Below are 27,290 nucleotides of genomic sequence, written 5' to 3' on the forward strand. Positions count from 1 at the left end.
CACTACCTCAACAAAAGAGAAGGCGTAGGATCACTGCCACTGTGCAGAGAGGCAATGCAGCTGTGGTTTTGGGCAATTTGGGAAGGAATCTCTCTATCGGCAGTCCACCTAGCCGGAGAGAAGAATTTGACAGAGGACGTTCTGAGCAGGCAGAGCACAGTCTCCCACGAGTGGGAGCTAGCTCAGGAAGTCCTTCAAGAGATCTTCGCCCTTTGGGGAACCCCTAAGGTGGATCTGTTCGCCACAAGCACCAACAGGAAGCGCGATCTGTTCTGTTCAAGGGAATTTCCCCCGAGAGGAGCTCTAGGAGATGCGTTCGTAGTGGACTGGGAGTTTCCACTCCTTTACGCGTTCCCACCAGTCCCTGTTATTCCTCAAATGATCAGGAGGTTGAGAAGATTCTGCAAGACCATGATCCTAATTGCCCCGGATTGGGCCAGGAGAACGTGGTACCCGGACCTTCTAGATATGTCCATCTGCCCTCCAATCCGTCTTCCACTCAAAGAGAATCTTCTCTCGCAGAAGGGAGGTCCGGTTCTCCATCCAGACACCAGAACCCTCAACCTTCACGCTTGGCTTCTGAAAGGTTGAGGTACAAGTATTGGGATCTCCCTGATGACATCATGGAGGTGTTGCTTTCGGCCAGAAGACCAGCAACAAAGTCTTATACCGCTGCCGTTGGAACAAGTTTTGCAGCTGGTGTAGGGAAGAGAATATCGACCCTTTTTCATGTGGTACACCAACGGTGTTATCGTTTCTACTCTACTTGGCAAACTCAGGCCTTCAAGTTGGCACTGTAAAAGGCTATCTCGCAGCGCTTTCTATCTTCAAGCGCACTGCGGAGGAACCATCGTATTTCAAAATCCCTCTAGTGGTACAATTTCTCAAGGGTCTAACTAATGTTTACCCTCCAAAACCATTCCAGGTTCCATTATGGGACTTAAATTTAGTCTTAAACTTCTTAATGGGCACTCCATTCGAACCTCTTCACTCTTGCGCATTGAGATTTCTCACGCTTAACACTGTCCTACTGGTAGCACTAACATCTGCTAGGAGGGTGAGTGAGCTGCAAGCTCTCTCCTGTAAACCCCCCACATACAATCTTCCACAAGGACAAGGTTGTCCTACAGGTGAAGTCTAATTTCCTCCCAAAGGTGGTTTCTGAATTCCATATTACTCAGAAAATTACCTTGCCTTCATTCTACCCTCCTCCCCATCCGGGGACAGAGGAGGAAAGGCTACACAGGCTGGACCCTAGGCGAGCTCTCAGCTTTTACATCAGCAGAATGGCTAGGATCAGGCAAGCAGACCAACTGTTTGTAGGATACTCAGGTCACAAGTTGGGACTACCCATAACAAAACAAACCATCTCCAGGTGGATTGTTTTGGCCATCCTGGAATGTTATAGACTAGCAGGGAAAGAGCCACCCCAAAATCTCAGGGCTCATTCAACCAGGGGTATCGCAGCCTCTTCGGCTCTCCAGAGAGGGGTACCGGTCCGGGACATATGTGCGGCTGCCACATGGTCGTCCGCACATACATTCACAAAATTTTACTATCTGGATTCCTCCATTGCTCAAGAGACAAAATTTGGCAAGGCCGTATTACATTCGGTCCATCCCTAAAGGGATACATAACACTATCACTCCCTCCTCCATTACATACCACTGCTATGGGAGTCTATCAAAGATGAGAAATACGTCTGAGGACACAATCCCTTCGAAGAACAAGTTACTTCTTACCTGGTAACCTTCTTTCGACAGGATGTTCCTCCGACGTATTCCTTATCGCCCCTCCCATCCATCCCCGCAGTGATAACTTCCCTTGTGGTTGCAGCTTTCGCTCCTTCAAGGTTACTAACCGATTCAGGCATGTCTTTTCTTATGCTACAAAACGGAACTGAGCAACGGACGCAGCGCGTGGCTATTTATGGGCATGGTGACGTCGGCGCCGAGACGGTGGCCGTCGAGTGACATCGACTCGGCGGACGTCGATGCGCAGCGCCCTCTACAGAAAGAATTTCCGAGGCTTGCAAGCTGGAAACGTATTATCAAAGATAAGGAATACGTCGGAGGAACATCCCGTCGAAAGAACGTTACCAGGTAAGAAGTAACTTGTTCTTTCATGTGCCAATCCATCTCAAGCACAAAGTACCTGAGGTTCGCTGTTGGCGGTTCTCGTTATCAGTTTCAAGTTCTGCTCTTCGGCCTGACCTCTGCCCCAGTGGTTTTCACCAAACTGATGTCGGTGACAGCGAGTTTCAGGAGAGGGGGGGTTCACGTCTACCCCTACCTGGATGATTGGCTGATCAGGGCGTGTTCCCTTGAACAAGACCTGGACCATCTGTCACCTGCCGCACACTCTCCAAAGACTGGGCTTCTCCCTCAATTACAAGAAGACCCACATGACACCATCTCAAAAGATCCAGTTCATCAGTGCAGCATTGGATACAGCCTTGGGAAAGGGCTTGCCGCCCGAGGTGGGGGCTCAAGACATTTTGCAGATGGTTACCAAATTTCAGAGTGCCCATCGTCTCCCGGCCTTCGACTTTGACCTTATGGCATCCTGCATTTTTTTTGTGCCAGAGGCTCGCCTTAGAATGAGATTCCTTCAGAGGGCTCTCAGGACACAATGGTCTCAGTTCTCGGGAAACATGTCAAACCTACTTCAGATTCCAAGCAGGGTTGTACAGGATCTTATGTGGTGGGCCTGCGAGGCCAGCCTTCTGAAGGGAGAACCTTTTTGGCAACCAAGGCCGGACATAACAGTAGTGATGGATGCCTCACCCATTGGGTGGGGAGCCAACACCGAGTCGGCCATCGTTGGTCTCCCTCGGTTTCCAAACTACACATCCATCTTTTGGAGCCGAGAACAATCAGATTGGTGCTGAAGGCTTTTCTGCCCTCTGTACGGGGAAAGAATGTCCCGATAATGACAGACAACACAGTGGCCATGTACTACCTCAGCGAGAGAGGAGGCATAGGGTCACTTCCACTGTGCAGCAGAGAAGCAATGTAGCTCTGGTTCTGGGCAATTCAAGGAGGAGTTTATCAGCAGTTCACCTACCTAGCCTTTTTATGCTTGAAAATCTTGTAAATAGGAGCTTTATTATTTTCCTGTGTTCCTATTTGTGAGGCAGCTATGTGGTCTAAAACACATAACTTCACAAAGTATTACTGCCTTGATTCTTCCCTAAGTCAGGATGGAAGTTTTGGAAAAGCTGTCCTCCATTCTGTTCATGGAAACCATTGATGGCTAAATTCTTACTCCTTCCACCAGAACAAACACTGTTGTGAGTCCATCAAAGATGAGGAATACGTGCAAGGACAATCCATTTGAAGAACAAGTTACTTAACCTTAGTAACGTTCTTTGGACTGGATGTTCCTCCCACGTATTCCTAATCGCCCTCCCAGCCTACCCCGCATGAGAATTTCCCATGCTATTCCAGCCTTGGCTTCTTCAGAGCCTAGTACAGTCAAACCTGTGTTGATGCAGGTAGTTCTACTGGAGTATGGCATGAAAAAACAACTGAAGCCAGCGGGTGCTGCGCATGCTTTATATATCTTTGACATCCTTGAGACAGAGGCCCTCGAGGGACATCGAGTCGACTGCATCGACGCACAGCACACACTCTGCTGAATTGGTTTTTCCCCCCACAAAGCAGCTGAAGTTGGATATTGAATATGAAAGATGAGGAACATGTGGGAGGAACTTGTTCGTCTCGATTGCAACTTAGTTTTCCATCGTACTAATCATACACTCCTAACGTGCTAGGAAAATAAATATGCACAGTGCTTCTGTTTGCTCTATGAGCATCTACACACTACACAGCAGAAGCGGGACGGAAATAAACCATTCCTTTTATCAGTGTTCAGTTTCTTTTTTTGAAAGGCTTCAGAGAAATACAAAAGCGTTCTGGTTTCTGTCAAGTAACCTGACTTTTGCATTGCCCTCTGCTCTAAGCTTGTGGTAAATGTACACAGGAAAATAATAAAGCTCCTATTTACAAGATTTTCATGCATAGGAAGGCCTGCTACAAACCTTATCTGGAAGCCTGGGTGTCGCTTTCTCCTGTAGCTTTCTCACTCTTTGATTCATGTTCTGGGTATTTTGCTTCCTTTATCGAGGGAAGCTGTTTATGTTGTATCGCCCCTTTTACCTTGAAAAGATCCCCTTACTCTCGATGGTCTCCCTTGCAGGGGTGTCTCCTTGTCTGGCTTACTATATTTATTAAACTGTTTCTGTGCCTCCTGCAGGTCTCCTGCCTAGTGAGAGCTAAGTGGCAGTCACTATGTACCCAAAGTGCTCCCTTTTTTCCTTGCTCATTCAATTTTCTATGAACTTCTAATCTTGCAGGCTCTCCTTTCAATAAAGGTAGAATTATGCTCCGAACAATTTGATAATTATTGGATGCTATGGACAAGCCTAAGTTCATGGCTACAGCAGCACCCTGTGTTCCCATTATGTCTGCCAATATTGATACTAAAGATGCGATAAACTGAGTGCCTAACTGCTTTAAATGAAGCCAGCTATAAATCGAAATCCAGCTGTCACCGATTGCTAAAGGCAGTGTGCAACCAGAGGGAAGAAACATGGCAAGGGCCCTGTGCCATGGTGTAACCTTGGGATAGGTGGCTTGCAGCTGTCCTAGCTTTTCTGAATACCACTTTGGTATGTCCTAATTATTGGAAGGGCATGACCCTAATATGATTCTCAATGTCTGTAGCTGCACTCCTCCTGTGTCTGTCCTTGTGGCAGCTGGGAAGGCGACATGCCATGTTATCCAGCATATTGTAATGCAAGGTTACGTAGAGTGGCAAAATGTGCAGCCAGGAGTTGATAGTCTGCTTGTAAAAAGGGGCCCCTGCGATTTGAATGAAAGCAGGCTAAGCATTTGAATGACCGGTTGAGTGTGGCTTATGGTCCATGCCTAGCATTTGTGGATAAACTAGATTACCTCCAAACCAGTTGACAAGATTTGTCTTGTTGGCTGGGGTTTTCAAATATGTGAATAATGATTTGGCGGGCAGACCTCCCACTTGCGCAATCTCTACTGTAAAGTTTATATTTGGTCCCTGAGTGTGATGACCTCAGCCAATCGTGCATGGTGGTCCTGCAATGGATAGGAATATTATTTACTGATGGGCCATCTTCTGTAACCACCTAACCTCTTATTAAAGCTTTTTAGAAAAAAAATATCTTTGCCCGCGACACTTATTCTGACTGGTGCATGGGGTTATTAGCAAGGCTACTGTCATTTTTTATTTTTATTTATTTTATTGTTCCTTTATAACACTCTTAATACCAGGGAGTGATTTCTAAGCACGGGATTGGGATTTGAACCTGTGTTCGGCCACGTTATCTTGCTTCAAAGACAAACGTGTTGCCGCTGAGCTATCCTTCCTCCATCTCTTAAGGAGTCCTATCTTTGTGGGTGACACCTGTCGTGATTGCCTATTAGGTTCGACCACATGCCCCTTATCTCCACCTCTCTCGAGGCTGTGACAGAGAACTGCTGGTCATCAGTCATTTATGTTTAAAACAACCTGGGCCGTCTCTCGGCGCTACAAGGCAAACCTGGGCTCATGTGCTTAACATAATTAAACATACACACTCAGGAAATTAGGGTTCTTGGACTCATTCAGGTATAACATTCTGACTCGTTACACTGAAATATACTTGACAAGTGTCATTTTAATGCATTTAATATGATCACCTATCTTCAGTGGTTTCTTATCCTTATTAAATACGCTAAAACGAAATCCGATGGAACACAACATACGATTATTCCTACTAACAAGATTGTCATGCAAGCAAACAGCATATTGAATGGTTAGATAATTGACCAAGTGGTGTTTTGTTCAAAAGCATGGGAAATGCATATCTCTTGCTGTACTATGCTTCAAGTCTCTTTTGCACAAAGGGAAATCCATTATCTCTCACGTTTAGAGAGGAGCTTGCTTCAAAGCTAACAGCTCCTTCTGGGGTTGACAGGCTCTGCTTGGCTGGAACTGGCTGTCATTCTCTTCTGCTGCTACTCCTCCTCCCCCGCCCTTCTGCCTTCAATGAGCAAGCAAGTTTGCTGGCCCTTCTTGTGTCTGTCTCTCCTCTACTGGTGTGCTGGGCTAAATATTTATGAACAGCAAAATGGTCACCCTGCATGTGTGGATTAGCTGCTTTTTTCAACTGTAAAGAGTGGTACATCAGAACTCTGTAACATTACAGAAACACATTCATTTCCAAGCTATGCTAGAAGGCCTTCTGTTATCGAAAGGTGACATCTTGCCCATTAGCCGGTGCCTCTAATTGTAATCTATGGGACTTTGGAAATGTAAAGTGTGGCCACATGACCATTGCTTGTTAGATGGCGACGTCCTGTAGTTTGAGCGCATCAGATAAGATGTAACTGTGCAATGCTAAAAGCTGCCAACTGACCGTTTGTGGTTAGCCGGCCTGCTAGGGCAGGAAATGCACCATTTCCTCGTCATTGGTTGAGCTTCTGGGCTTACGAACACTTTGCTGCTAAGGCCCTGTCCCTCAGGTGTTTAGGTTAAAGGGCTTAGGTGATGTAATACAAAATAACAGTACACGTTGAATGCATTATTTTAAAGTCTGTCTTAAAGTGTCTGCCCCATTAATACATTTTAGGGCTATATGTTGTATGAGCTATGAAATGTTGTATGAGCTATGAAGGCGGTTTAAACATTTGAGTTATGTTAACCTGTCTCGTAAGCTTTCCTCCATGTAACTGGAACATCAGTCGCCAGGAAATGGAACAGATGTACCTGTAGTATGGAGGAATGGGGACTATGGAATAGGGTGTTAATACGGTGAGAATCCTACGTGTTGGCAAATATTTTTAGCCCAGTAAGTGGTAATGGACGTTTTCGTTATTCATAAAGCACATAATGCATTAAAATGTCTCCTAATTGCTTTCTCAGTTTACTACTTACTATCCTATTGGAGTCAAATGTGAATGTAGAAGAAGCCCAGTCTTTATTTTGTTTCTCTGGTAGGCAATATGGAACACTTTGCTATAAGGCATAATGGCAAAGCATCCTAAAATCGTACACTTTGTCTTCTTGGCTATGATAGCAGTTGTCCCAGGAGAAGGTGAACAGGCTATCCATTGATCGCTTCATTTGGTGATGGCATCAGTGGATGAATTTCGTTTTAGTTGTAGATTGGGGTGATTTTCCGTGAGTGGATGTTAGAACCCGAAGATAGAAAAGAACATTCCTCATTGAGGCATTGTCCTTAACTGTTTGTGTTGGTTGGCTGACCATTATGGGGTCACTGCCCAGGGGTCGGATAGTTTACAATAAGATAATGTAGGGGAGCATTGATGGTAGTTCTAGGCATCTGCTGCTGACCTATTGTTGGAAAGTGCTCTGTTGGTATGGCTGAATACCAGGCTCGGAGCTGTATCTATGCACCTTGGTAACGAGTCAGCCAGGGCGCCAGCACTATGATGCAGGCAGCGGTATCACTGTGATGTGTGCAGTGACCTAGAATCCTGTGGTAGGAAAAACATTTCCATGGGGCTGCTTTAACGAAGCCCTCTACAGGCTCCCAGATGGGAGACTAGAATTGGTAAAAGTTTGACTGGTCGACTTTTCGTTTGGTTCTTGCACTCTGGTTTTGCGCAGTATGGAATTGATTGGTTAACGTCCGAGCGCCGCAGTCACTCTGTTCCTGTTGGAGGAAAGAAAGGGTAATCGGCCTGAAGATGTTGTGCTCGCTGCAGTTGTTCGGAAGCGTCCATTTCTTTCTTGGATATAAGGCACAGGCGTTTTGAACATGATTCTGGGGATATATGTTTTTTTTACAAATTGGGGCCTCCTACAATGCTCATTATCTGAACTGTCAAGTGGATTTTTATCGCCCCCCCCCCCCATTCACCCAATGGGTACCTAGTTCTCGAGCCACAGTTTAGCTCCCCTTTACTACCTTTGAGTCTCCAAGCACACTCACACCGTCTCACCTGCGACTATAATATCGTGAGAGGGAAAACCCATCTCTCTACTTTCTCTGAGCACTAAGGCTCTATTGTTTGTAGTTGTGGGGTGGTACTGCTATAGGGATGTTTAATGCTAGCAGTTCCTTTTGGTCATGTATTTGTTTCTCTCTTAAATTGAAGGATCCGACGACCCCTCCAGGAGCTCCCTGTCCCTTCTCCTTCGCCTGTCACCTGTACTGACCTTTGTTTTTTGCAACTGATACAGGTAAGTGTAGTTTATTGGACTCGTTCCTCCCTAATTTCTGAAAGGGAATGTTTGCATGTTGCATCTGTTTGTATATTGGAAGGTCACCCAATGTCATGCCCTTCTGTTTCCCATTGTTTTCCACCCAGTGCTTCCTTGACTTGCTTCCACCCGCCCCCTGTCTTGTGTCTAGTTTATGGCAGAGCTTCTTACCATCATCTCTACCATCCTAATCCTGCTTGGCTCAGTCTCATTTGATTGCTAGCCTGATTTGTCCCCATTTGTTTCTAACCTGTGCTTGGTGTAGAGTCTTCGAGAATTTCCTGGTCTGGATGGCCCTATCTTGGTCTTAGTCCTTCGATACCCTGCTTCCCTTACTCCTTAGCCCTGCTTGGGCGAGTCACTCCCTTAATCTACCTCCTGATTTAGTGTCGTTTGATTCCTTGGCCCAGTAAACGCGTTTTTCTTTTCTTTCAAATGTCTGTTTTGGCAATCGTCATCTGCCATTTTAACCCTTCTTGAAACGTTCTTCATTCTCTAACCCCATATCCCCGCCTGGTTGTGCTTTTCCCCCCTTCTCATGCATTGGGACACCGTTCAGCAGGTGACGTTGTTGGTTGGCATATGCAGCATTGTACTTCCGACAAGAATTGTAACCTTTAAATGGAAGCGTGGGGGAAATGTCACTGCTGTAATGCTGAGCCAGAGCTCTGGTAGCCCATTCCCAGATTAACAGCTGGAGATGTGGGATGGCACACAGTACTGGGTTTAGTGGCAGACTATTTCTGACAATAATGCGCCATTTGTTGGGACACAGATGTTTGCTCATGTTGTATCGCGAGGCTCTTTCCAGCAGCCAAAGGCACCTGTTGAGTCATGTGTGATGATGCAGAACGTGGTTCTGATGGATGTTTGTTGGCTGTATTATCTTAATTCAGGGTGGGTGCATAAGGTTCTTGCCAGTGTGCCTGGTTGTCCAGATCTTCCGATATCCCGACTCTGCAAAAATGGTTCATGTGAATGTCATGGTCTGAATAAGGGTGCATGTCCTAGAAGGCCTAATGCTGACAGGCTTTTTTTGTATGACAGAGTGAGGAATCGGAGGAAGGTTTCCAAAGTTATCCGTTCCCTGCACGGTGGATCCCTGTGCAGCCTCCAAGCTGGCGATGTCACGGGTGCCGAGTCCCCCGCCGCCGGCAGAAATGTCGAGTGGGCCGGTTGCAGAAAGCTGGTGTTACACACAGGTAGGTGAATTGGTCACCACAGTCGCCCACAAGCCCCCTGATTTATCTGGTTGTCATAATTTTGAATGTTGCAAAAACATTATGCTATGAATATTGCCAAGATTCTGTTATTCATAAGTACAGTATAAACTGTTGGATGGAGCAGTGACCACATCAATTCTCATTGTATAGAAATGTCTGCTTTTCTTGTGGGGCAGTGGTTGAGCCAGACGTGCTGTGCGTTTTTAGAAGTCCATGTGAAGTCCATACCTGCTACATGCTTTTCCCTTCTAGAATGCACGTAGACCATCGTATCTTCCACTTTCCCCACCCCAGTGATGTGTTCATCTTCACTAACCATTTTGCTAGGTTTTCATTTGTAACGTTGTTTTTGGCGTTCTGTTTGTGGACTGTTCGACAGCAATACTGGATTAAACATTACATCTGAATTAAGTTAGGGCAGCTTCTGGGCCTTTCAACATTACCATGTTTATGGCCGACTGTTCCGTGATCAGGACTTCAACTTCCCTGTACGCTTCCTTATTAGTAACCTAATTCTATGCATTTGTCGTGTGTCTGGTCTTAATTATTTTTCACTTATTTATATTTCATGCTTTATTTTTGGCTGAAACAATCTTTTTACACATTTCCTGTTCTGGTTCATGGTGCCTGCCAAACCTACACTTGCGGCTTTAGTTTCTACTCTTTAAAGAAGGTAGTTCTCTCTTGTGTTACATCTGTGGAAGCTGCAACTGTGGATTACTTTTATACTACGTGAAACTATGGAGTTGAATGGATCCGAGGTTCTAAGTAACATTCTACTCAGTGATCTGCAAAAGATCTTATGAGAAAGTGGGCTTTGCATAAAAGACATGGCCTTAATGAACCTTGTATGATTCCTTCTCTTACCCTTAACCTACACAATAGATTTATGAACTATGATGACGCGGTCTCCTGGATACTGTGCCCTCTACTTGATTAAAATTGCCTTACGAAAATTCAATATTCCTACGTCCCATTCCCCTCTCCTCATACTGTTGGTTCTGTCCATGGGGGAATATGGCTTGTACTACTCCTCTACGTCCTCCACAGCAGCTCTCTTAATCTTCAGAAGAGTCACGTAAGCAGGCACCTTCATTTTAGTGGAAACCTCGGCATGGCGAGTCCTTCCTGTGGATCATTGCTTCTGAGGGACCCTTGTGTTTCTGCTACTACTGGGGTAACCTTGACGTTTCCTGTGTAGAATCTAAATCTTTGCAGGCCCGGAGGTGTTCCTCCTCGACTGGCTAAATTCTAAAGAGCCATTAGGTACCTGGTAAAACATACAAAGTCTGGGAAAACGCCAGAAGATCCCCCGTGCTGTGGCTAATAATGGGAGAACACTAGGACTCGCATCTTCCATGGGTTCTGGACCACTGACATTTTCAGGTCACTTTCCTGAGCTTCTCCATGTACCACCAGATTTGGTGTACACCAAATGGCAGACGCTGGCAGGAGCGTAAGAGCACTGCTGTCTTTTTTTTTTTTTTTGTTTCCGCAGTGCAAGTCCTCCTTGTCCTTAAGGTATATTGGAGGTTAGTTTCATGCCCCTCCCAGTTCCTTTTTGAGGAACCCTTTCACTGCTTGGTGTCGGGAACTCAAAATGATACAATGTAGATGCTAAGAATGGCTCATAACAGTCTTCAGGTCAAAATTAGACTGGGTTAAGGATTCCGGTTTAATAAACTCCTAACATGACTATACACATAAATAGGACCCTGTGAATAAGAATGTCTTGGGCTGGGTTAAATTATTTGATGATTCCTTGGTGCTCCGGAGGCTCCCCTTATGATACAACCAAAATGTCTAAAACCTATCCTAATAAGTCATCATTTCTCCCCAGTACACTAGACAAAAAAGTAATTTCCAAATGATATGGCCACTAGCAGTGTCTCAATCCTCATCTCAATGAGTCTTTTGTCTGTAGACTACACTAAGCTAATAAAGGTTCCAAGTTTTGGCCAAGAGAAGAATACCATTATTCCTAAACGATAAATATCCAGCTCTCTGCTAATTGAAATCAAAATAAACTGTTCCCAACGATTCTCCTTCAGAGAGAGTGTGTACCGGTTTTCTACACGTGTCTCTCTTTGGAAGGCATGCTTCATTGTTCCTATATCTTTGGCTGTTTCATATGAGTGTTTTATTTCTCGCCTGTGTTTTTGTAATTGGGTGTCGCTGTAATAGCGCATTGCAGTGTACTCCGTCTAGGTTTCCTTTAGAGGGCACATTGAATTACTCAGTTTTGTATAATATTTTGCCATAACTTTGTGTCCCATTCAAAGTATGTTGCCAGATGCTGTGTGCGGTGTTGCCCACACCTAAATACCTCTAACTGAAGGCATTGCATTGTTTTACACCCTGGCACACATTTAACTACCTCTGGAAAGGTGTGCCAAATTTTTTCTAGATCATACTCTGCAGTCACATATAGGCATTGCATTGAATATTTTTACAGAGACTTCCTTAGAGTAAAAGCATGCTGCAATCTAAATTTTTCGCTCCACGAACCTAATCACCCTTGGTTAAGAGCTTGCGATGGTAAAATTAGATCAGCAGCTTTGTTTCTCAGACCTAACAGTACGACCCGGTGCACTAACAATAGAGTGCTCAAGGAAGGCTAGCAGAGCCAAAAGTTAACCAACCTACAGGTGCACCACCAATACTGCAAATACCACCCATCCTGCCACTGGCTCAGATGTACAAAACTGAGCAATGACGAAATGCGTGTCTCTGGGGAGAAAAAGACTTCAAGTGTGATCCAAAACATGCTTTGTTTCACGCTACTTCTTTACCCTGAAACATGCCCTGTGCCTTTCGTGGAGCACACCCCACGAAACTGCTCAGGAACTAGATTCATGAGGACAAGAACCAGAACCATTGATGACCCCCCAACCCCCCCCCCAACACAACCGCACAAATGGGCAACTCAAAACCGTTTTAGATCACCTTCAGAACCTTGCCTCACACATACGGCACAGATGCTCACCTATACACGTCCTTCATCCTTTCATCACTGCAGACCACCTAACGGCTGCATTCTTGCTAGAATCGGGTAAATTAAACAACCCTACCTGTAACCTATTGGACCCTTTTGAATGGCTAAATATTCTATTCTAAGCAGCTGACAACCCCCCCACCCCCACAACCAATCATCTGAAAACTGACTTGAGCTCACGCACACAACGTCGAATCAGCATGATATGCCATTTATAATGCGCCTGTACACAAGTGTTTCTAGGTGCGACAAGACAAGGAAGACCCAGGGAGGACAAGACAAACAATCTTACTAGACCTTGTGTCATTCAGATTGTGCAAGTGGGACGCCAAGTACAGGGGGAAGGGAGAGTGGGGACTGCCAGGGAGGGGGAAGTGCAATCAGGGCGGGCGTGGCTTTGGGTAAGTGCAAGGAGGCAAGAGACTGTAGAGGTTACAGCCCCTAAGTGCACAGTAGGCCCAGAGGCAGTGCATGAGAGATTGATCATGGAGGAGCCTGGTACCCAGTGAGACTGAGGGTACCAAAACAACCAGTCAGCGCGGCAGACATGTAGGTCAGCTGTGGGTGGGTGGGGGCAGTAAGCAGAGTAGAAAAAAGGAAGGTCTTGAGCTGCTTCCGGAACTTCAGGTGGTCCATCCAATGACACTGAAACGTGATCCAGAAGCAGCAAACCTGATACTCAGCAGTATAATGAAGGCCTGCTCCATCTTTAAACACAGAACTGAGATTTTTAGCAAAGGAAGTACCAATATGCCCTTTGTAACAAAAACCTTGTTGTTGGATGATTACAACGTAATAAAAGCAATCCATCCTCATCACTTTCATACTTGTCCAAGTCAACCGGACTGGCAAAAGAGGATATTGCCTTGGCGCACACAACACCTGAAAATCTTCACTAAACATAAAATGGAGTTTCCAGACTGAGGGACTTGTAATCCATCTCATACTTAACTACCAAACCAACCTTTCCTACTTACTCATTTACAGATTGCCGTTATCCAACCCAACCTTTGCAGAAAACTTTGCAGGCGTAATTGCTAATCTAGCATCATCGAACGGTCCATTGATGACATTTGGTTTGAGTACCGAATAGCTAGGACTTAAAAGCTTGACCTCATACATGGCTAGCTTTCCCCTCAAACAAATGGTCAAAGGAACGAACACAGCAGGCCACACACTCAATGCAACCTTTTGTGAAGGCCTAATAACCACACTGAAAAAAAGAAAGTGAATATTTGGAAAAGCATGGTGGGAACACAACCCATGCGACAAGATTGGCAGATCTTCCTCTACAAAGTAGAAATCCTTAAATTAAAGAAATGTTACTGTCTGAGTGAATCCGTAATGCAGAAGAGAAAGCACTTTACCAAATCAATTGAGATGAGAAACCCTGCTTCTTGCAGCAAAGTACCTTCACCTTTACAAAAAAGAATGGGGCAATATCACAAAGCATTTCATGCCATCAACACTTCATTAAGGATCAGAATTCGCTTGGCATCTCTCCTCTCCTCTTGCTGACTCTGGCCACCATCTAAAGGCCCCTGGCCCAGTCTCCCTCGTCCTTTCAGTGGTCTGGCCTTGCCTCTTCCCTCCTGGCCTCCACCTCCAAGCTTCTCCTCAGACTTCAATATTGGCCTTGACTCCCCTGATGTGGCCGCTGCACACTTTCGCAACCTCTGATACTTTCTTTCCCTCTCCATTCTTCCCTCCCATCCGACCGACACACCTTGGATGCTCTTGTGTAGGTATGCCAGAGGAGACTGAGGTTCACACTAGGTAGTCACCGTTCAGAGCACCCAGGACCCAAGAACCCTCGCCCAGCATACAAACTGAGGACTCAGCCAAGGGCAAGTTAGAACTGGCCTTTATTTTCCATAACAGACGGGGATCATACAGGAAATAATTCTCCAGCAATCACGGCCCCTAAGCCTGTGTCAGGGGGTTTTGATTCATTGACATCACAAATCAGGACTCTTCCCCCAAAAACCCAAGAGCCTGTCTGTTTGGGTGGTATCCCCCCCATATAGCTGGCACATATAGATGTTATTCAACTGGCCCTCGCATGTCGGGTGGGGTTTCCTGACCCTTGAAGTTCGCAGGATTACCATTGGCCCTTGCCTTTTGTCAACCACCCTTGGATTTCTGTTCCCTGATTGGCAGGAGCTGATCTCCGCAGCCCTGGGACCCAGCTATGTTCTCAGTGCATCTTCTCAAGGTGATGAGACTGTGTTCCCATTGTAGCCATCAGTATTGCCACTTTGCCTTTGAGAGTGCCTGCAGAGTTGCAATGTTGTAAAGTGATATGTATCGCATCGTGTCTGCTTCGCTTGGAACTGCTCTTTTCACCATGAGTAAATGGCAGTTCTTCTCGGCTGCACCACATGGGTGAAGACCGCAAAATTGAGCTTTCTTGGTCAGCAATTAGTGAGGATTTATTCGGATTTTCTGCAGATGGTTCCTTATCGCTGAGCTTAGGAATGTGCTGCTCGTCTCTGACCTTGGCTGCGAGCCCTGGCTTGGTGCTTTGCTGCACAGCCTAATTCTGCTTTGCTTCGCCTTTCGTTCTGAGGCCTCATGGAACTACTATAGTTATGCTATAATTGCTATATGTCTATATTGTGCTATTCTTATAGGTTAGTAGTATGCTGGTTCTTCTAGGTTCCTTATACGATGCTGTAGTTCCATGCGGTTAGTTGGAATAGGCTGCTGCAAGATTGCTCTGCATCTCTTGTTGCCTTGTGTTTCTGCGTTTGCCTAATGAGAAATAAATAAAAGCTTTCAACAGTATGTACATGTATCTGTTCTCGAACTACAGAACTGTGTAAGCATGTTTTTTGTGTCTTCGTGCATGAATGCGCGTGTGCTTCATGGGTAGCGTTACCTGTCGTGGTGTCTTTAATGATGTCAGTACTGCAGGATATTTGCCATTAGTCGATCATGTCGATGGAGGCGTTTGGATCCATAATTAGTGTTGGGGCCCCTGTGTCCATGATGACGATAGCTGGATAATGTTTGAACGGCTGTCTGAGCGAATACCTGCTCACATCGTATTTGTCACTGGCACTCTTGGAGGCTATCCAAACAGGGACTGACATCTTGCATCGCTGACTGTTCGGGCTGTCATATTTATAGGGGATAAGAAGGGCATTCCAGGGACCCTCTCTTCAGTGCCCCCTTCTGGTCGACTTGTCAACCAAACCTAATTACTGTTGCCGTTTGTAACCAGATCTTCGTTATTCGAACAAGATGTCCATAGTAATTTGCCTGTGCATCGAAACTGTCATGTAACTGCAGTCTCCTTCTAGGTTACACCATACCTATCTCGACCAGTGCCTCTTGTTGTCCACGGGATCATCGAATGTCATCCCGGTTGGGAACAGTGGGCACTCCTTTATCTCTGTCCTTATTTTATTTCCTCTACAATCTTGTCTTCACCATTTGTATTTGTCCACGATCACCTTCATCCCTTTTGTTTTCTGTCGTCATGCAGCATTGTGTGATGCAGATCTTTATTACACATACTCCTAGTAGTACTAATATTAGTGCTCCTAGTAATACCTTTAGTCCATCTGCCATCCATGTTGGCATCCATGAGAACATATACGACAGCCAGCTTTCGTCTTTTCGTGTTTCTTTGGCTTCTTCCCTCATCTTGGCATGCATTTTCGACAATCTCGTCACTGCTTCAGTCAGTGTGCCATTTGCTTCATCGTTTGCAGGCACAAATGTACAACAGGAACTCCCGATCTTGGCGCAAATTCCTCCTTTCATTGCTGTGAGAAGGTCTAGAACCAATCTGTTCTGGTGTGCTATCAAACTTGCAGCTCGGAGCTGCTTTTATCGCGTTGAAGCCATTTTTTGCATTAGCTCCCATCTCGTAATCTGGAGCCATTTTGCGTTTGTGCATGTCTGTACAGCTGGAACTACTGACGCAAAGAACAACTTCGTCCTACTGAACAATCGTCATTCAGGTGGTAAATCGTCTAGTGATGATTCTGATGAGAAGTAGTTCTCCCTTCTCACTCTACTCGCTTCTACTGACATCGTCTTCATCTTTGTATTGTCCATTTTTGGGAAGTCTTCTGTCTTGATGTTTTTCTGCGGTATTACTAATGGTGTATTGATGTGTACCAACAAACCTATTCCTCCCCAGTTGGGTGGCAGCTTCTCATACATTGTTTGCTTGTTAGGTGCTTATACAATAAGAAAATATCGTTTCAAAGCGCCTGCAGGGAGGGAGCAAGGGTGGGGAAGTACATTTAGAAACACATTTAAGAGCAGTGGGGGGTGGGATAGAAGAGACGAACCTACTATGCCTTGAGAGTATTCAGAACGTGCAAGTTCAGCAAGGAAGAGGGAAGAGGGGGTAAGTGCTGTGGAGTCCAAGATCATGGATGAGCACAGATTAAGTGCTAGGAATGTTGAGTGCTACACAAACTTTGGCCACGGAGGTGTAAGTGTGAATGTCCAGGGCAGAGAGTGTGCAGATGCAAGTGCTGTGGATAGACAGGAGCTGGGGAGAATTGCTGAGGGAGGTCAGGGCCCCGAGGATGCAGAAGTGCCATGTACACTGATTCAGCAAATGGGATTACGCCTTGGATCTGCACGCCCAATAGTGATCTAGTAATACTGTCGTCCCAACCTTAATTTTCTGTGTACTTGCACTGTTTTCTCCAACCTTTACTGCACCATCATTCTGGAAACATAATGCTGGTTTCTTCAGTGGTATTATGGGCATTGGGCCAGCTTCATTGTCCACCCAGGTCAGTAACTTCTTCCTGCATCCCATGTGCTTTGCTACCTACTACTGACTCCTTCCGTACTTCAGCTGTGTGCACTTTGATATACACAAGTATCTGTGATCTTTCCCAACATTCTGCTTCTCCTATTTCCTTGGGTCACTTCTTAGGACACAGTAATGTCAGTGTTTTGTATTCACCTCTCCTTTCTGTGGGCTGTCAGTTATATACTGTATAGCCTGGTCTAGTTGCCAGTAATTGTTAATCATGTCTAGTGTCTTTATATAATTTTATTTTAAATGATTATTTATAATGCGCTTATTCCCGGCGATCGAGTCTGTGTTGCTCTGCATTGTCTTGCTTCCAAGGCGACTGCGTTGCCCCTGAGCTATCCTCCCGAGACATATCGGTCTACATAGGGAAATGGTACCTTGGCCATCCATCTCAATGTTGCTTTTCTCCCTTGGAATCTTCCTTGGGTTGTAACCATGGTGTCAGGCTGAGATTCTGGTCTTGCGTCTGCGGAAGCTGCTGAACCCCCGACAATCCACCTAAAATGTGGCACTCGGAGCTCTGTAAATTACTGCTCGGTTTGCCACACTTCAAGGGGAAAGGGGGAAAGGGACAAATTAACAAACTCCAGGCTGGAAGCTATCGACTAGCTGGTTCATCACCTGTAGTTGAAACATAAGCATATAAAAACACCTCAATTTCTCATTAGGTCACTGACCTTAAAATACTATATCCTTTACTAAAAAGTTGTAAAGACCATACCTGGTACTTCTCTTCAAAATGCCCAGAGAAGTGATTTAGTAGAATAGACTTCCTTACTAGTTTCCATGAAACTCAATGATCATTCTGCCTTCTTTGTTAGGTCCTTGAATGCATTAGAAGTCTTTTCCTGTAAATTCTTTTTCTTCTATTTACTTAAAGTCTTAAAGTTTTCTATGAAGTAAAGAAGTTTCAATGAAAACCGATTTTGTAGTTTCTTTTTTTTTTAATGTAAAGATGGTGTTTAAAAAATGAAGAGCTTGAAACTTGCGATGAAAAATTCAGTGAAATTCACGTACAAGCGCTAAAATCAAAGTCGCGAAAAAACACGCACACGCGCTACTAATCCAAGACGCGGAAAACACGCACACGCGCTAAAGTCCCGCGTAGAAAAAAACCCATTGCACACGCGCTTTAGTTTCACGTAGCAATGTTCTCGCACACGCGCAGTAGAATCCATGCAGCTAAATACGCGCGCATACGCGGTTAGTTCACGTAGCAATGTTCTCGCACATGCGCAGTAGAATCCACGTAGCAATATACTTGCGCACACGCTGTTAGTTCACGTAGCAATGTTCTCGCACACGCGCAGTAGAATCCACGTAGCAATATTCTCGCGCACACACGGTTAGTTCCACGTAGCTCAAAGTTCATGGTCGCGCTAACACACACGCGCTGAAGCTTATTAACGACTCGAACACGCGCTAGCTTTGAAAAGACACGTCCCTTATGAAAACATGGGCTCGCGCTTCAGTTTATGCGTTCGTAAGAAGATCGTGTTCAAGCTCTTGAACCTTTAAACACAAATTAGTAGAAAGCGAGTTCAGAACTAAAGTAATCTTCCACTTTGAAATAATTTAAAGGCACTTATCTCTCGAAAGAGTCTTGAACAAGTTCTTCTTTCAGGAAAATGGAATTTTCGCACTCCTGTCCTGTGTCCCAAACAACTCCAAACTCAATTCCTGTTATTTTCTCAAATAAGCCGCTCGACCGCTTGAAACTTGAAGCCCCTGATCAAGTTAAGCAGGAGCAGTTTAGCACACGTCCTCTCAGCTGGGCTACGACGATGAAGGGCAGTTTAGAATGTTCACTGTCCTCTCTATAAACAATCACCAGCCAATCAGAACTTAGACTGAGAACTTCCATCTTGACTTGGGGCATTTTCCATAGTCTGCAATTAAGGTTAAGGCCAAATTGTCTGTCTGTTTCAAAATAAAAACCCATCATAACTCGCCCAAATCCTTCCATACTATATATGTGTCACACCTGACCCAATGTATGTGAAAATGTCAATGTATGTAATGTCAATGTATGCAACACCTGACCCAGAGTATATAAGGATATGTCAACCTGACACATGAATAGGTACATAAGGAATTGTATCTTGCTGCTGGTATTTCAGTTGCTACAAACATTCTTTTTTATTTATAAACCGCTGAAAGCCCGCAGGCATCGGAGCTCCATAACGACACAACTTAAAACATAGAAACAGAAATTCCTTCATCACAACTTCACAAAAAATGTAACATGGCAATAAACATAAAATACCAATTTCTCCACCGGAAACAGCCTACGGATAGTCCAATATAAGATTCAGGTTTGATGGACATCTAGGCATATCATTGCAAATAATAAGGTAACTTGGAAGGTTGCTAGACCCACATCCAACCAGGATACAGGGCTTATTATCCTGGGTGCGCCACTCGTTTATTTCCAGCCTGTGTATAATTTTCAGGTCTATGCGTCTGACAACCCAAGGCCCAGTTCGTTGGCAGAGCCAGGCCATGACCTTATTTCTTAAGGCATCTGTAGGTTTTCCGTGAAGGTTTTTCGATGTTGGTGATAACATTTCTTTTGTCCATTGCAAAGTTCTGTATGGACTTATCGATGAGCCGTGGCATTGTGGATTTCCTTATCCGAAAGTTCTTGGCGTCACCCCCTGTCCCAGAGTTTAGAGTGAGCTTCACAGGGTCCTCCTGTAGGGGAGGTTGTAAAGAACTCACCTTCTCATCTTCTCTTTGAACCACAGGGCCCGCTGAAAAGTCAAGTCCATTAGTTAACGCCAAAACATAAGATGTTAACATTGTGGTAGAGGAGGCTGGGTCTTCTTCCCTCAATAGGGGGGACAGGTCGAGCTAACGTATTGGAGGAAGCAGAGTACTGTTGCGGCCGTGGGATAATTATGTGGTATGTTTTGCAGAACATATCCGTTTTCCCAAGGTGGTAGCTCCCCACACAATTGTCGAGGGAATCTATCCAATTGCTAAAATCGTCGCAATGTTGGCACAAATTTAGTTGGTGGATAATGTTCGACTTAACCACCAACCATTGGTCTGGCGTAATCTGCTCCTGGGGATTCGCCACGAGATAGCCAATGCAGTAGACATAGGGTTAGTATAACTTTGTGGATTATTCTTGGGTCCCTCAGTGTCAGACGGGGATGGGGGGAGACTAAATGTCTGCCCAGAATTGAGAGCAATTTTCAGAATCAATAACCTCCTCTAATAGCGGGTTCACAGAGATATGAGGCTGGCCGCTTGTACCCCGATCTAGGACATAGGTGGGGCTAGTAATTAAAGATGGGGCCATCCTGTCGGAGTGGAGCCTTTGTCTCCTACGTAGACTCAGGGCCTGAACCTTGGCCAGGCGGTCCCTCTTCCGTGACATAGGAGAGGTCTTAGGGGTGGTATCCCAGGTCTCATTAGGTTTAGTGCATAGGCTCACTGCCTGAGCACCTGGTCAATGATCCCATCTCATAGATATACCAGTGGCTTTGGGGGTGATAACTGTGGCCTCAGCAATCTCCAGGCCTCCACCCATAGTTGCCTCTGGTAGTCAACCAGGGGTGTAGGCATGCTGGAAAAGCTAGGAGAGGGAGCTTTGCTAAACACCTGCCTGGGAGGGATCGTAGTGGCAGGGTCATCAGTAAAGGTCAGGGCACATAGTCTTTTTTTTTCCCCGGATCTATGTCCTTAATAGCACCCTTTTTTCCTTTTTTTTCCTCAGCATGCATGGTTTCGACCGATGAAACACAGAAAAGGAGACACTTATCACTGACAATCTGCTTGTTTATAGTTGCACGTTGCAGTGAAAGCGCAGATGAGAAGTGAGCAGGGCGTCAACTCACTGATGCGCGACAAACACTTTTCTCCACGCAACTTTTCTATGCCCCACTCAGTCCTGCGTACTTCTAAAAGTATGTATGAGGCTGCCTCCAAGCTCCACCCTCGGCCCTCCCCACCGGACAAAAGCAGCCGAGCTCGATCTGGAAAAATTAGAGGAAAGGACCGAACGGTAAGAGGAGGAAAGGGAAGAAGCATGAAGCCGCGCTGTACCTAGAGTGTCAGCCACTTCTGATGCGAAAATGATATGGAGAGATGTTCTGTAGGCACTCATGGCATAGGTGATTAGTGAGCAGACGTAGCAGCTCTCTCCAGTGGTTTGTTTACCTAATTTAGTCCTGTGCTTGCACCACATGTTAGATACTTGCGCGGTATCAGTGAGATAGTTCCACCCCCCATATTTGCACTGCATCTAACTCTTTAATGTACTTGCAGTGCTTACCTGTCCACCTGACGTGGTCGTTCCACCTGCTGGTGTTGGGTTTGTTAGTAGAGGATACAACAGTACTGCTAGCAACAAATGACACTTCTCAAAAGATGAGGGCGGAAATACTACATGAGAATAAGACACATGACACAATCATGCTTTTAATAATGCCCTCCATCACTTTTTCACGTCTTGGATCCTTGTGTAGTTCGTCGATAACATTTGCCTGACTGAAATTCGCAAAAACAAGCGTTACTGTATAAGTATTTTATTAATTTAAGCGCAGCGATCAAAATAATCTGCAATCGGAAAAAGGAATAGCTGTTCCCACACAGATTTTATTCTGAAATCACGCAGTACCAAGAGTACTCGTGGATTTCCTCTTTCCAGGTGTGGATATACTTTGGACAAATAAGCTATGAAGACACGGAAATATACATTTGGATGGCTATCGGACCTCCTAACAAATTGGACTTGGAAGGTTTCGGGATGGGGATCACAGAGAATCATGAATCAATGCAATACTAACTATGCAATAAGAACAGTTGCACTTTCACGATGAATGCTGTTAGTGTGCGAAAAGAAAAATAACTGATGGTGTTCCCTCACTCTGGATGTGCAGGAAGTCCTTTCCCTAACTTTTGTTCTGGAACAAGTAATCATAGGGTGTTCTCTGCTGAGTTGTGATTGTTCGAGGCAATAGGTTGTCTTCTGCTTGTGAATCATTGGCCCTTTCGATGTTGGTGCTAGGAGAGGCTGCTGTTTGATAGGGCTTGATTGATGTCCAAGTATTTTTCCCCTATCAGTTTTACAGCTCACTAAGTCACTAACTCCACAATGTCAGGTCCAGTAGTCCGTGGCTGGTCCCACTTTCTGCTGAAGTTTTGCAATAGGACAGTGTTCCCCGGTGTCATGACCACAGACCAGGGTTCTAGTCTGGTACAGGGAAAGGATATCTAAGGGGGTTTTCCTAATTGGGAATTGGTTTTAGCCCTAGTTATTCTGGTATTCTAAATTCCCCATTGATGAATATAGGCTTCCGGGTTCTTTAATGGCCGCCTGATTGTGCCCTTCAGGTTTAGACTGGCGGGTCTAGTCGTTGTCCATGGTAGCCTATTTTAAGTCCCGCCCACTTGGAGGCTTGCGCTTCGTGTCTTCGTCTGCTTGCAGATACGACGCTTACCGCGAATTCCATAGCTTCAGCTATTTCTCTGTCATAGCCTCTGTTCCACAGTTTCTGCTTTATTGCTCCTTATTCTTGTTTCCCTCACAGCACGCTCCCCTTTACTGTTAGAGTTACCTTCCTGAAGTTGGAATTCTTTTCAGTCACGGACTTCGTTCCTCAGAGCGCTGAGGTGTTTGGTCACACGCAAGTACTGCTTAGCGGTTTATTCAAGTAATAGCAACATTGCTGCCGGTTATTGTGCTAAGGTTTTCTTTCCCGTTTGAAGGTGTTGCCAGTTACTGAAGTGAAGTTCGTTACTGTTTGGTCGCGTGAGTTTCTGTGCGACTTGTTGACGTATGATGCTCACGCACTTCATTTACTGCCCTAATCTGGTTATGAGGAAAACGGCACATAGTTTGTAGCACAGTTTATTTCCATATTTCGTTTCCACTAGCTTGTCTTGCACACAGCAGTTGTTTGTAAGGAAGTGTTTGAGGAGGTTCCACACGCAGTGAATCCGGTGCTCTGTTCGGTGTGCCATCATTTGACATTTTACTGAACACTGTTTCGCCATTAATGCTTGGGCCTTAGTCTACAGTCACTTAGGAATCCTTACATATCTGTTTTCACATGCTGGGTTCCTTATTAGGCGCTTTGACTGTAAAAAAAAGAGTAGTGCATTTCATTTTCACAATTGGATTACATATCCAGACCTGTTAGACATTAGTGTCTTCCCTCCTTTTCTGACCTTATTTTTTCATATTCCTTGAATACAAGAACCCATTGCCTCTAGTCATATTCCCTTCCTCCTGGGTTCCAACTTCTTCAGGACTCGCGCCCCTGTGAGAACAGGATGTATAGCTCATAAAATAAGAATTAAGGTGAGCTATAGTTAGATGGTTATTCTAAAATTATATATATATATTTACGCAAGGAAGTTGCAATAAGGAAGGAAATATAGTTATTTGTTCACAGAATCTATACCTAACTATTGAGGAGGTGGGTAGAAGACTTTGGGAGCTCTAGAGGGTCCCTGCAGAGTCCAGGTAAGCGTTACACCCGGATACAATAGTGCCTGCTTTGTCCCTGCAGGTAACGAGAAATAAAAGGGGCCTAGCCATCACGGAAGCAGTGAATTCGTACATTTCCTGACCCAATACATTAGAAATGCTCTCAGCATCTTTCAGTGCCCTAGTGGGAGGAGCCAGGGGAATCCACATGCGCCGCCCTGTCACCACCGCATGTGGGGTTAAATGGTGGTCGGACCCTGGTTTATTGCGCAACGTGAATAATGCTAATGGAAGAAAGTGAAGCCAACTTTTATTGAGGGTCTCTTTAATTTTGGCTATGCTTTCCTTGAGCATGCCGTTGAGGCGCTCTCACATCCGGTTTGCTTGCGGCTGGTAGGCATAAAAGAATTGGTGTTGTATTCCTGACATGTCATGATGTGCTGGATCATCTCATTGGCGAAGTGAGGGCCTTTGTCTGACCGCAGGACCTCACTCACGCCCCATTGTGGGAATATATCCCGAACCAGGAATTTCGCCGCTCTAAGGGCATCCGGATGGGAACAAGCACTGGCTTCGATCCATCGGGAAAACGGGCATACAACCACTATCCTGTAGTGGTACACTTGGCATACTTGGATCATGCCGACCTACAGGTGCTGGAATGGATCCATTGGGCGAGGTATGGCTCCTCTCACTACCCTTAATGTATGACTTGAAGTAAATGGTTTACACACTAGACAATTGGTCATGAATTCAGCCACGTGTTTCGCCAAGTTAGGACTATACCAGTCTTCACCAATATGGGTCAGCTGGTGTAATTGTCAGTGTAGTGTGCATTGCCACTTTATTTTGCTGCCATAAGGCGTCTGACGGAGACACTGTACATCCCCTCTTAATCCATAACTCTTTGTCTTCCCTGGGCGCAGCTTACTGCAATTCCATAATCTGCGTCACTGGTAATGTTATATCCTTCCTTTAGTATCATTGATCATGCATAATAGCGCGCTGGGGGACGAAGCATCCATTTCCAAAATGTCCCCCAAGTATGTGGCGTGTTTTGCTTCTGCATCTGCTGCCTCGTTACCCTTGGAGATGGGGTCCTTCCCCCTCGTGTGTGCTTGGCACATCGCCACTGCTATGCACTGTACTGCAGTGCCTCTATCATTCTGCTCAATGGGAGTGCGTGCTGCATCGGTGACATATCAACACGTCTGAAGCCCCTCCTCAGCCAACGTGATAGCCCAGAATGCACTGTGGGTGTCACATAGGCTGAATCCGAAAGCACTGTTACTTTCTTCTCTCTGCTGTGCTCTAGTGCCAACATTAAGGCAACTTATTCTGCTGCTTGTGCTCTCATGTGCATCTCTGGCGCCCAACCAACTTCTAAGGCGTGCTCCACGCACCGCTCCTCTGCAACTCTCTGCCTCCTCCAGGCACACCCATCAATCCCACGCATCCGCCTTCTGCACATCGCTACAGAACAGCTGTCAATTTTGTTTCAAATTCTGTTTAATTACTGAGACCGAATCCTGCACCACCTCATGCTCTCCTAGCCCGATACACAAGCCTCCCTGGTGACGTCCCCTCTGTACTATATAAGGCAATGGTAGAAATCACTAACTGAGCTCACAACAATACTTCCTCAATACACCGATATTTTCAAAACCCTGACATACCCATAGATGTCATTGTGCTCCTAACGGGGAATACCAATATTTCACGTGCTCATTCTGTACCCACACGTCGCCTTGTAGATTAAATGCCTGTGCGAGACTTAACCAGATGAACACCTTCCGCAATTTAAGCAAGCTCCATTTGCTAAGCCTATACGCGGGGATACCATCATCCGAGCTAAAATGCCCAGTCCACAGGGAATCCAATATGTACATTAATTCTGTCGTCGGTACCCTTAAGTCAATAGTCTAAGCTATTTACCCTAACCTTTTTACATCGATTTTGAATGTTCCGTAACCACAAAAATGACATTTACCTCCGCCCCTTTCTCCACTAATACTTCACAATACTCAATACTTCATGATACTCAGCAATGCAACACCAATATTCAACAATACTCATCACCCCCACCCAAAATTTCTTTACCATCCCACACAATTGCCGTGTGGCTGAGTCAATACTTGCACTCGGGATCCACTGATGCTGCTGGGCCACCAGCTCTCCCCAAGTTGCCACACCACCCTTCTGGTCTGCTGGGCTCCTCATGGACCGCAGGCAGGATATTTCCATGATGACTCCTGACCGCCTCCGTATGTGGTGCACTTCCCGTGTGCACTTGTGCTCCACCTCACAGTCCTCCGCAGGTGCCTCCCTCTGGAATGGTCTCTCGGCCCCTCTCAGATTTGAGACAGACCTCCTTAAGTTCCACAAGCTTCTCAAGACCTTCCTTTTCTCTTCCTCCTTTCCCCTCCCCCCTTCCCTGCTAATGTGCCTTCAGATTCTTACAGGGCACCAGGCCCTCCTCGTCCAGTCTACCCCTGCACTTGGTATCTCCTTACCACCGCACCCCCCCCCCTTCTCAACCAGCACATGCCCTTCCTGGACTCCCGCATCCGCACTAGCCTGGCTGGGCCTGCACCTCTCAAACCCTTCCAGCCCTGTACCTCTCACTTAGCATATGTATCTTCCTTACCCTGCACTCTCTGCATTCCCCTGGCTCTGTCCACCTTGCCTCCCCTGTCACTCACTTATCCCACAGGTCATTCTGCTCTGACTGGCACTTCCCCCTTCCCCTCTTCTGCACTTCTTGTTACTGCACTTGCACAATCTGAATGTCCCAAGGCCTAGTAGGACAGCGTTTGTGTTACCTGTAAGCCCCCCCACACCCCCACCGGGTCTGGTTGCGCCTTGAAACACATTGTGTATAGGTGTTATAAATACAAAATCAACCATTGAAAACCGGTCTTTGACTTTCAGCCTACAATGCTATCAATGAACTGCTTTAAATCGATGTTCGATTTGGACTTGAAATGGGTTAAACTTGGGCACCAAAGCCAGCTCTCAGATTGCCTCCTCCTCTCCGACTAAAAACCCCAGCTTCCTACTTTCGCAAATCTTCAGCTCAGACAGAAATTGTACCAAAAGCTTAACTTCATCAAAACGCAGCTGGAGACCCAGAAGACCCGTCCAACCTTTATCCTCAAATATACCAAACCCAGCCAAAATTCTAGAGCTACATATTCAACCAAATCTTAGAGCATGCATAGTCCAATAATTTACGAGATGACTTACAAGTTGGTTTCACCCCTAGGAGAGGCACTGAATTCGCATTCGTTGTAATTTGAGATCATATTCACCTCCACGCTCCTACTCCTCAACATCTTAGCGGCCTTCAACACTTTTGACCTCTGTACCCGAGTTAGAATGCTTAAAGAAACCAAACTCCATAACCCAACTCTACAATGGATGAGATTGTTCTGAACGGACCGAACAAAAATCACCTGCCCCCCCCCCCCCACCCTGCCCTTTACATGTTTGAACACACAATCCTCCATTACTTGTGTAATTCCCCAGGGATCAAGTCTCGCGCTGCTCCTTCTTTCAACCTTTGACCTCTATGATCATAAAATCCTATGG

The 27,290-nt window shown here is 45.6% G+C and overlaps 1 protein-coding gene across 4 annotated transcripts in view; it reads left to right on the plus strand.

Moving 5' to 3' along the window:
* Positions 1-27,290, plus strand: part of SPOP (speckle type BTB/POZ protein) — a 646,228-nt gene that overhangs the window by 208,887 nt on the left and 410,051 nt on the right. For 3 of the 4 annotated variants that reach the window (XM_069634379.1, XM_069634380.1, XM_069634381.1), the window contains exons 2-3: positions 8,142-8,226; positions 9,295-9,449. In XM_069634379.1, coding sequence (XP_069490480.1) covers positions 9,372-9,449 — 78 coding nt within the window. In that variant the 5' untranslated portion in view covers positions 8,142-8,226; positions 9,295-9,371. The remainder of the gene's footprint in view (positions 1-8,141; positions 8,227-9,294; positions 9,450-27,290) is intronic. The other variant, XM_069634382.1, reaches the window with a different exon arrangement.

Source organism: Ambystoma mexicanum, chromosome 13 (genome assembly GCF_040938575.1).
Source record: "Ambystoma mexicanum isolate Mex_15411 chromosome 13, UKY_AmexF1_1, whole genome shotgun sequence".
NCBI lineage: Eukaryota > Metazoa > Chordata > Amphibia > Caudata > Ambystomatidae > Ambystoma > Ambystoma mexicanum.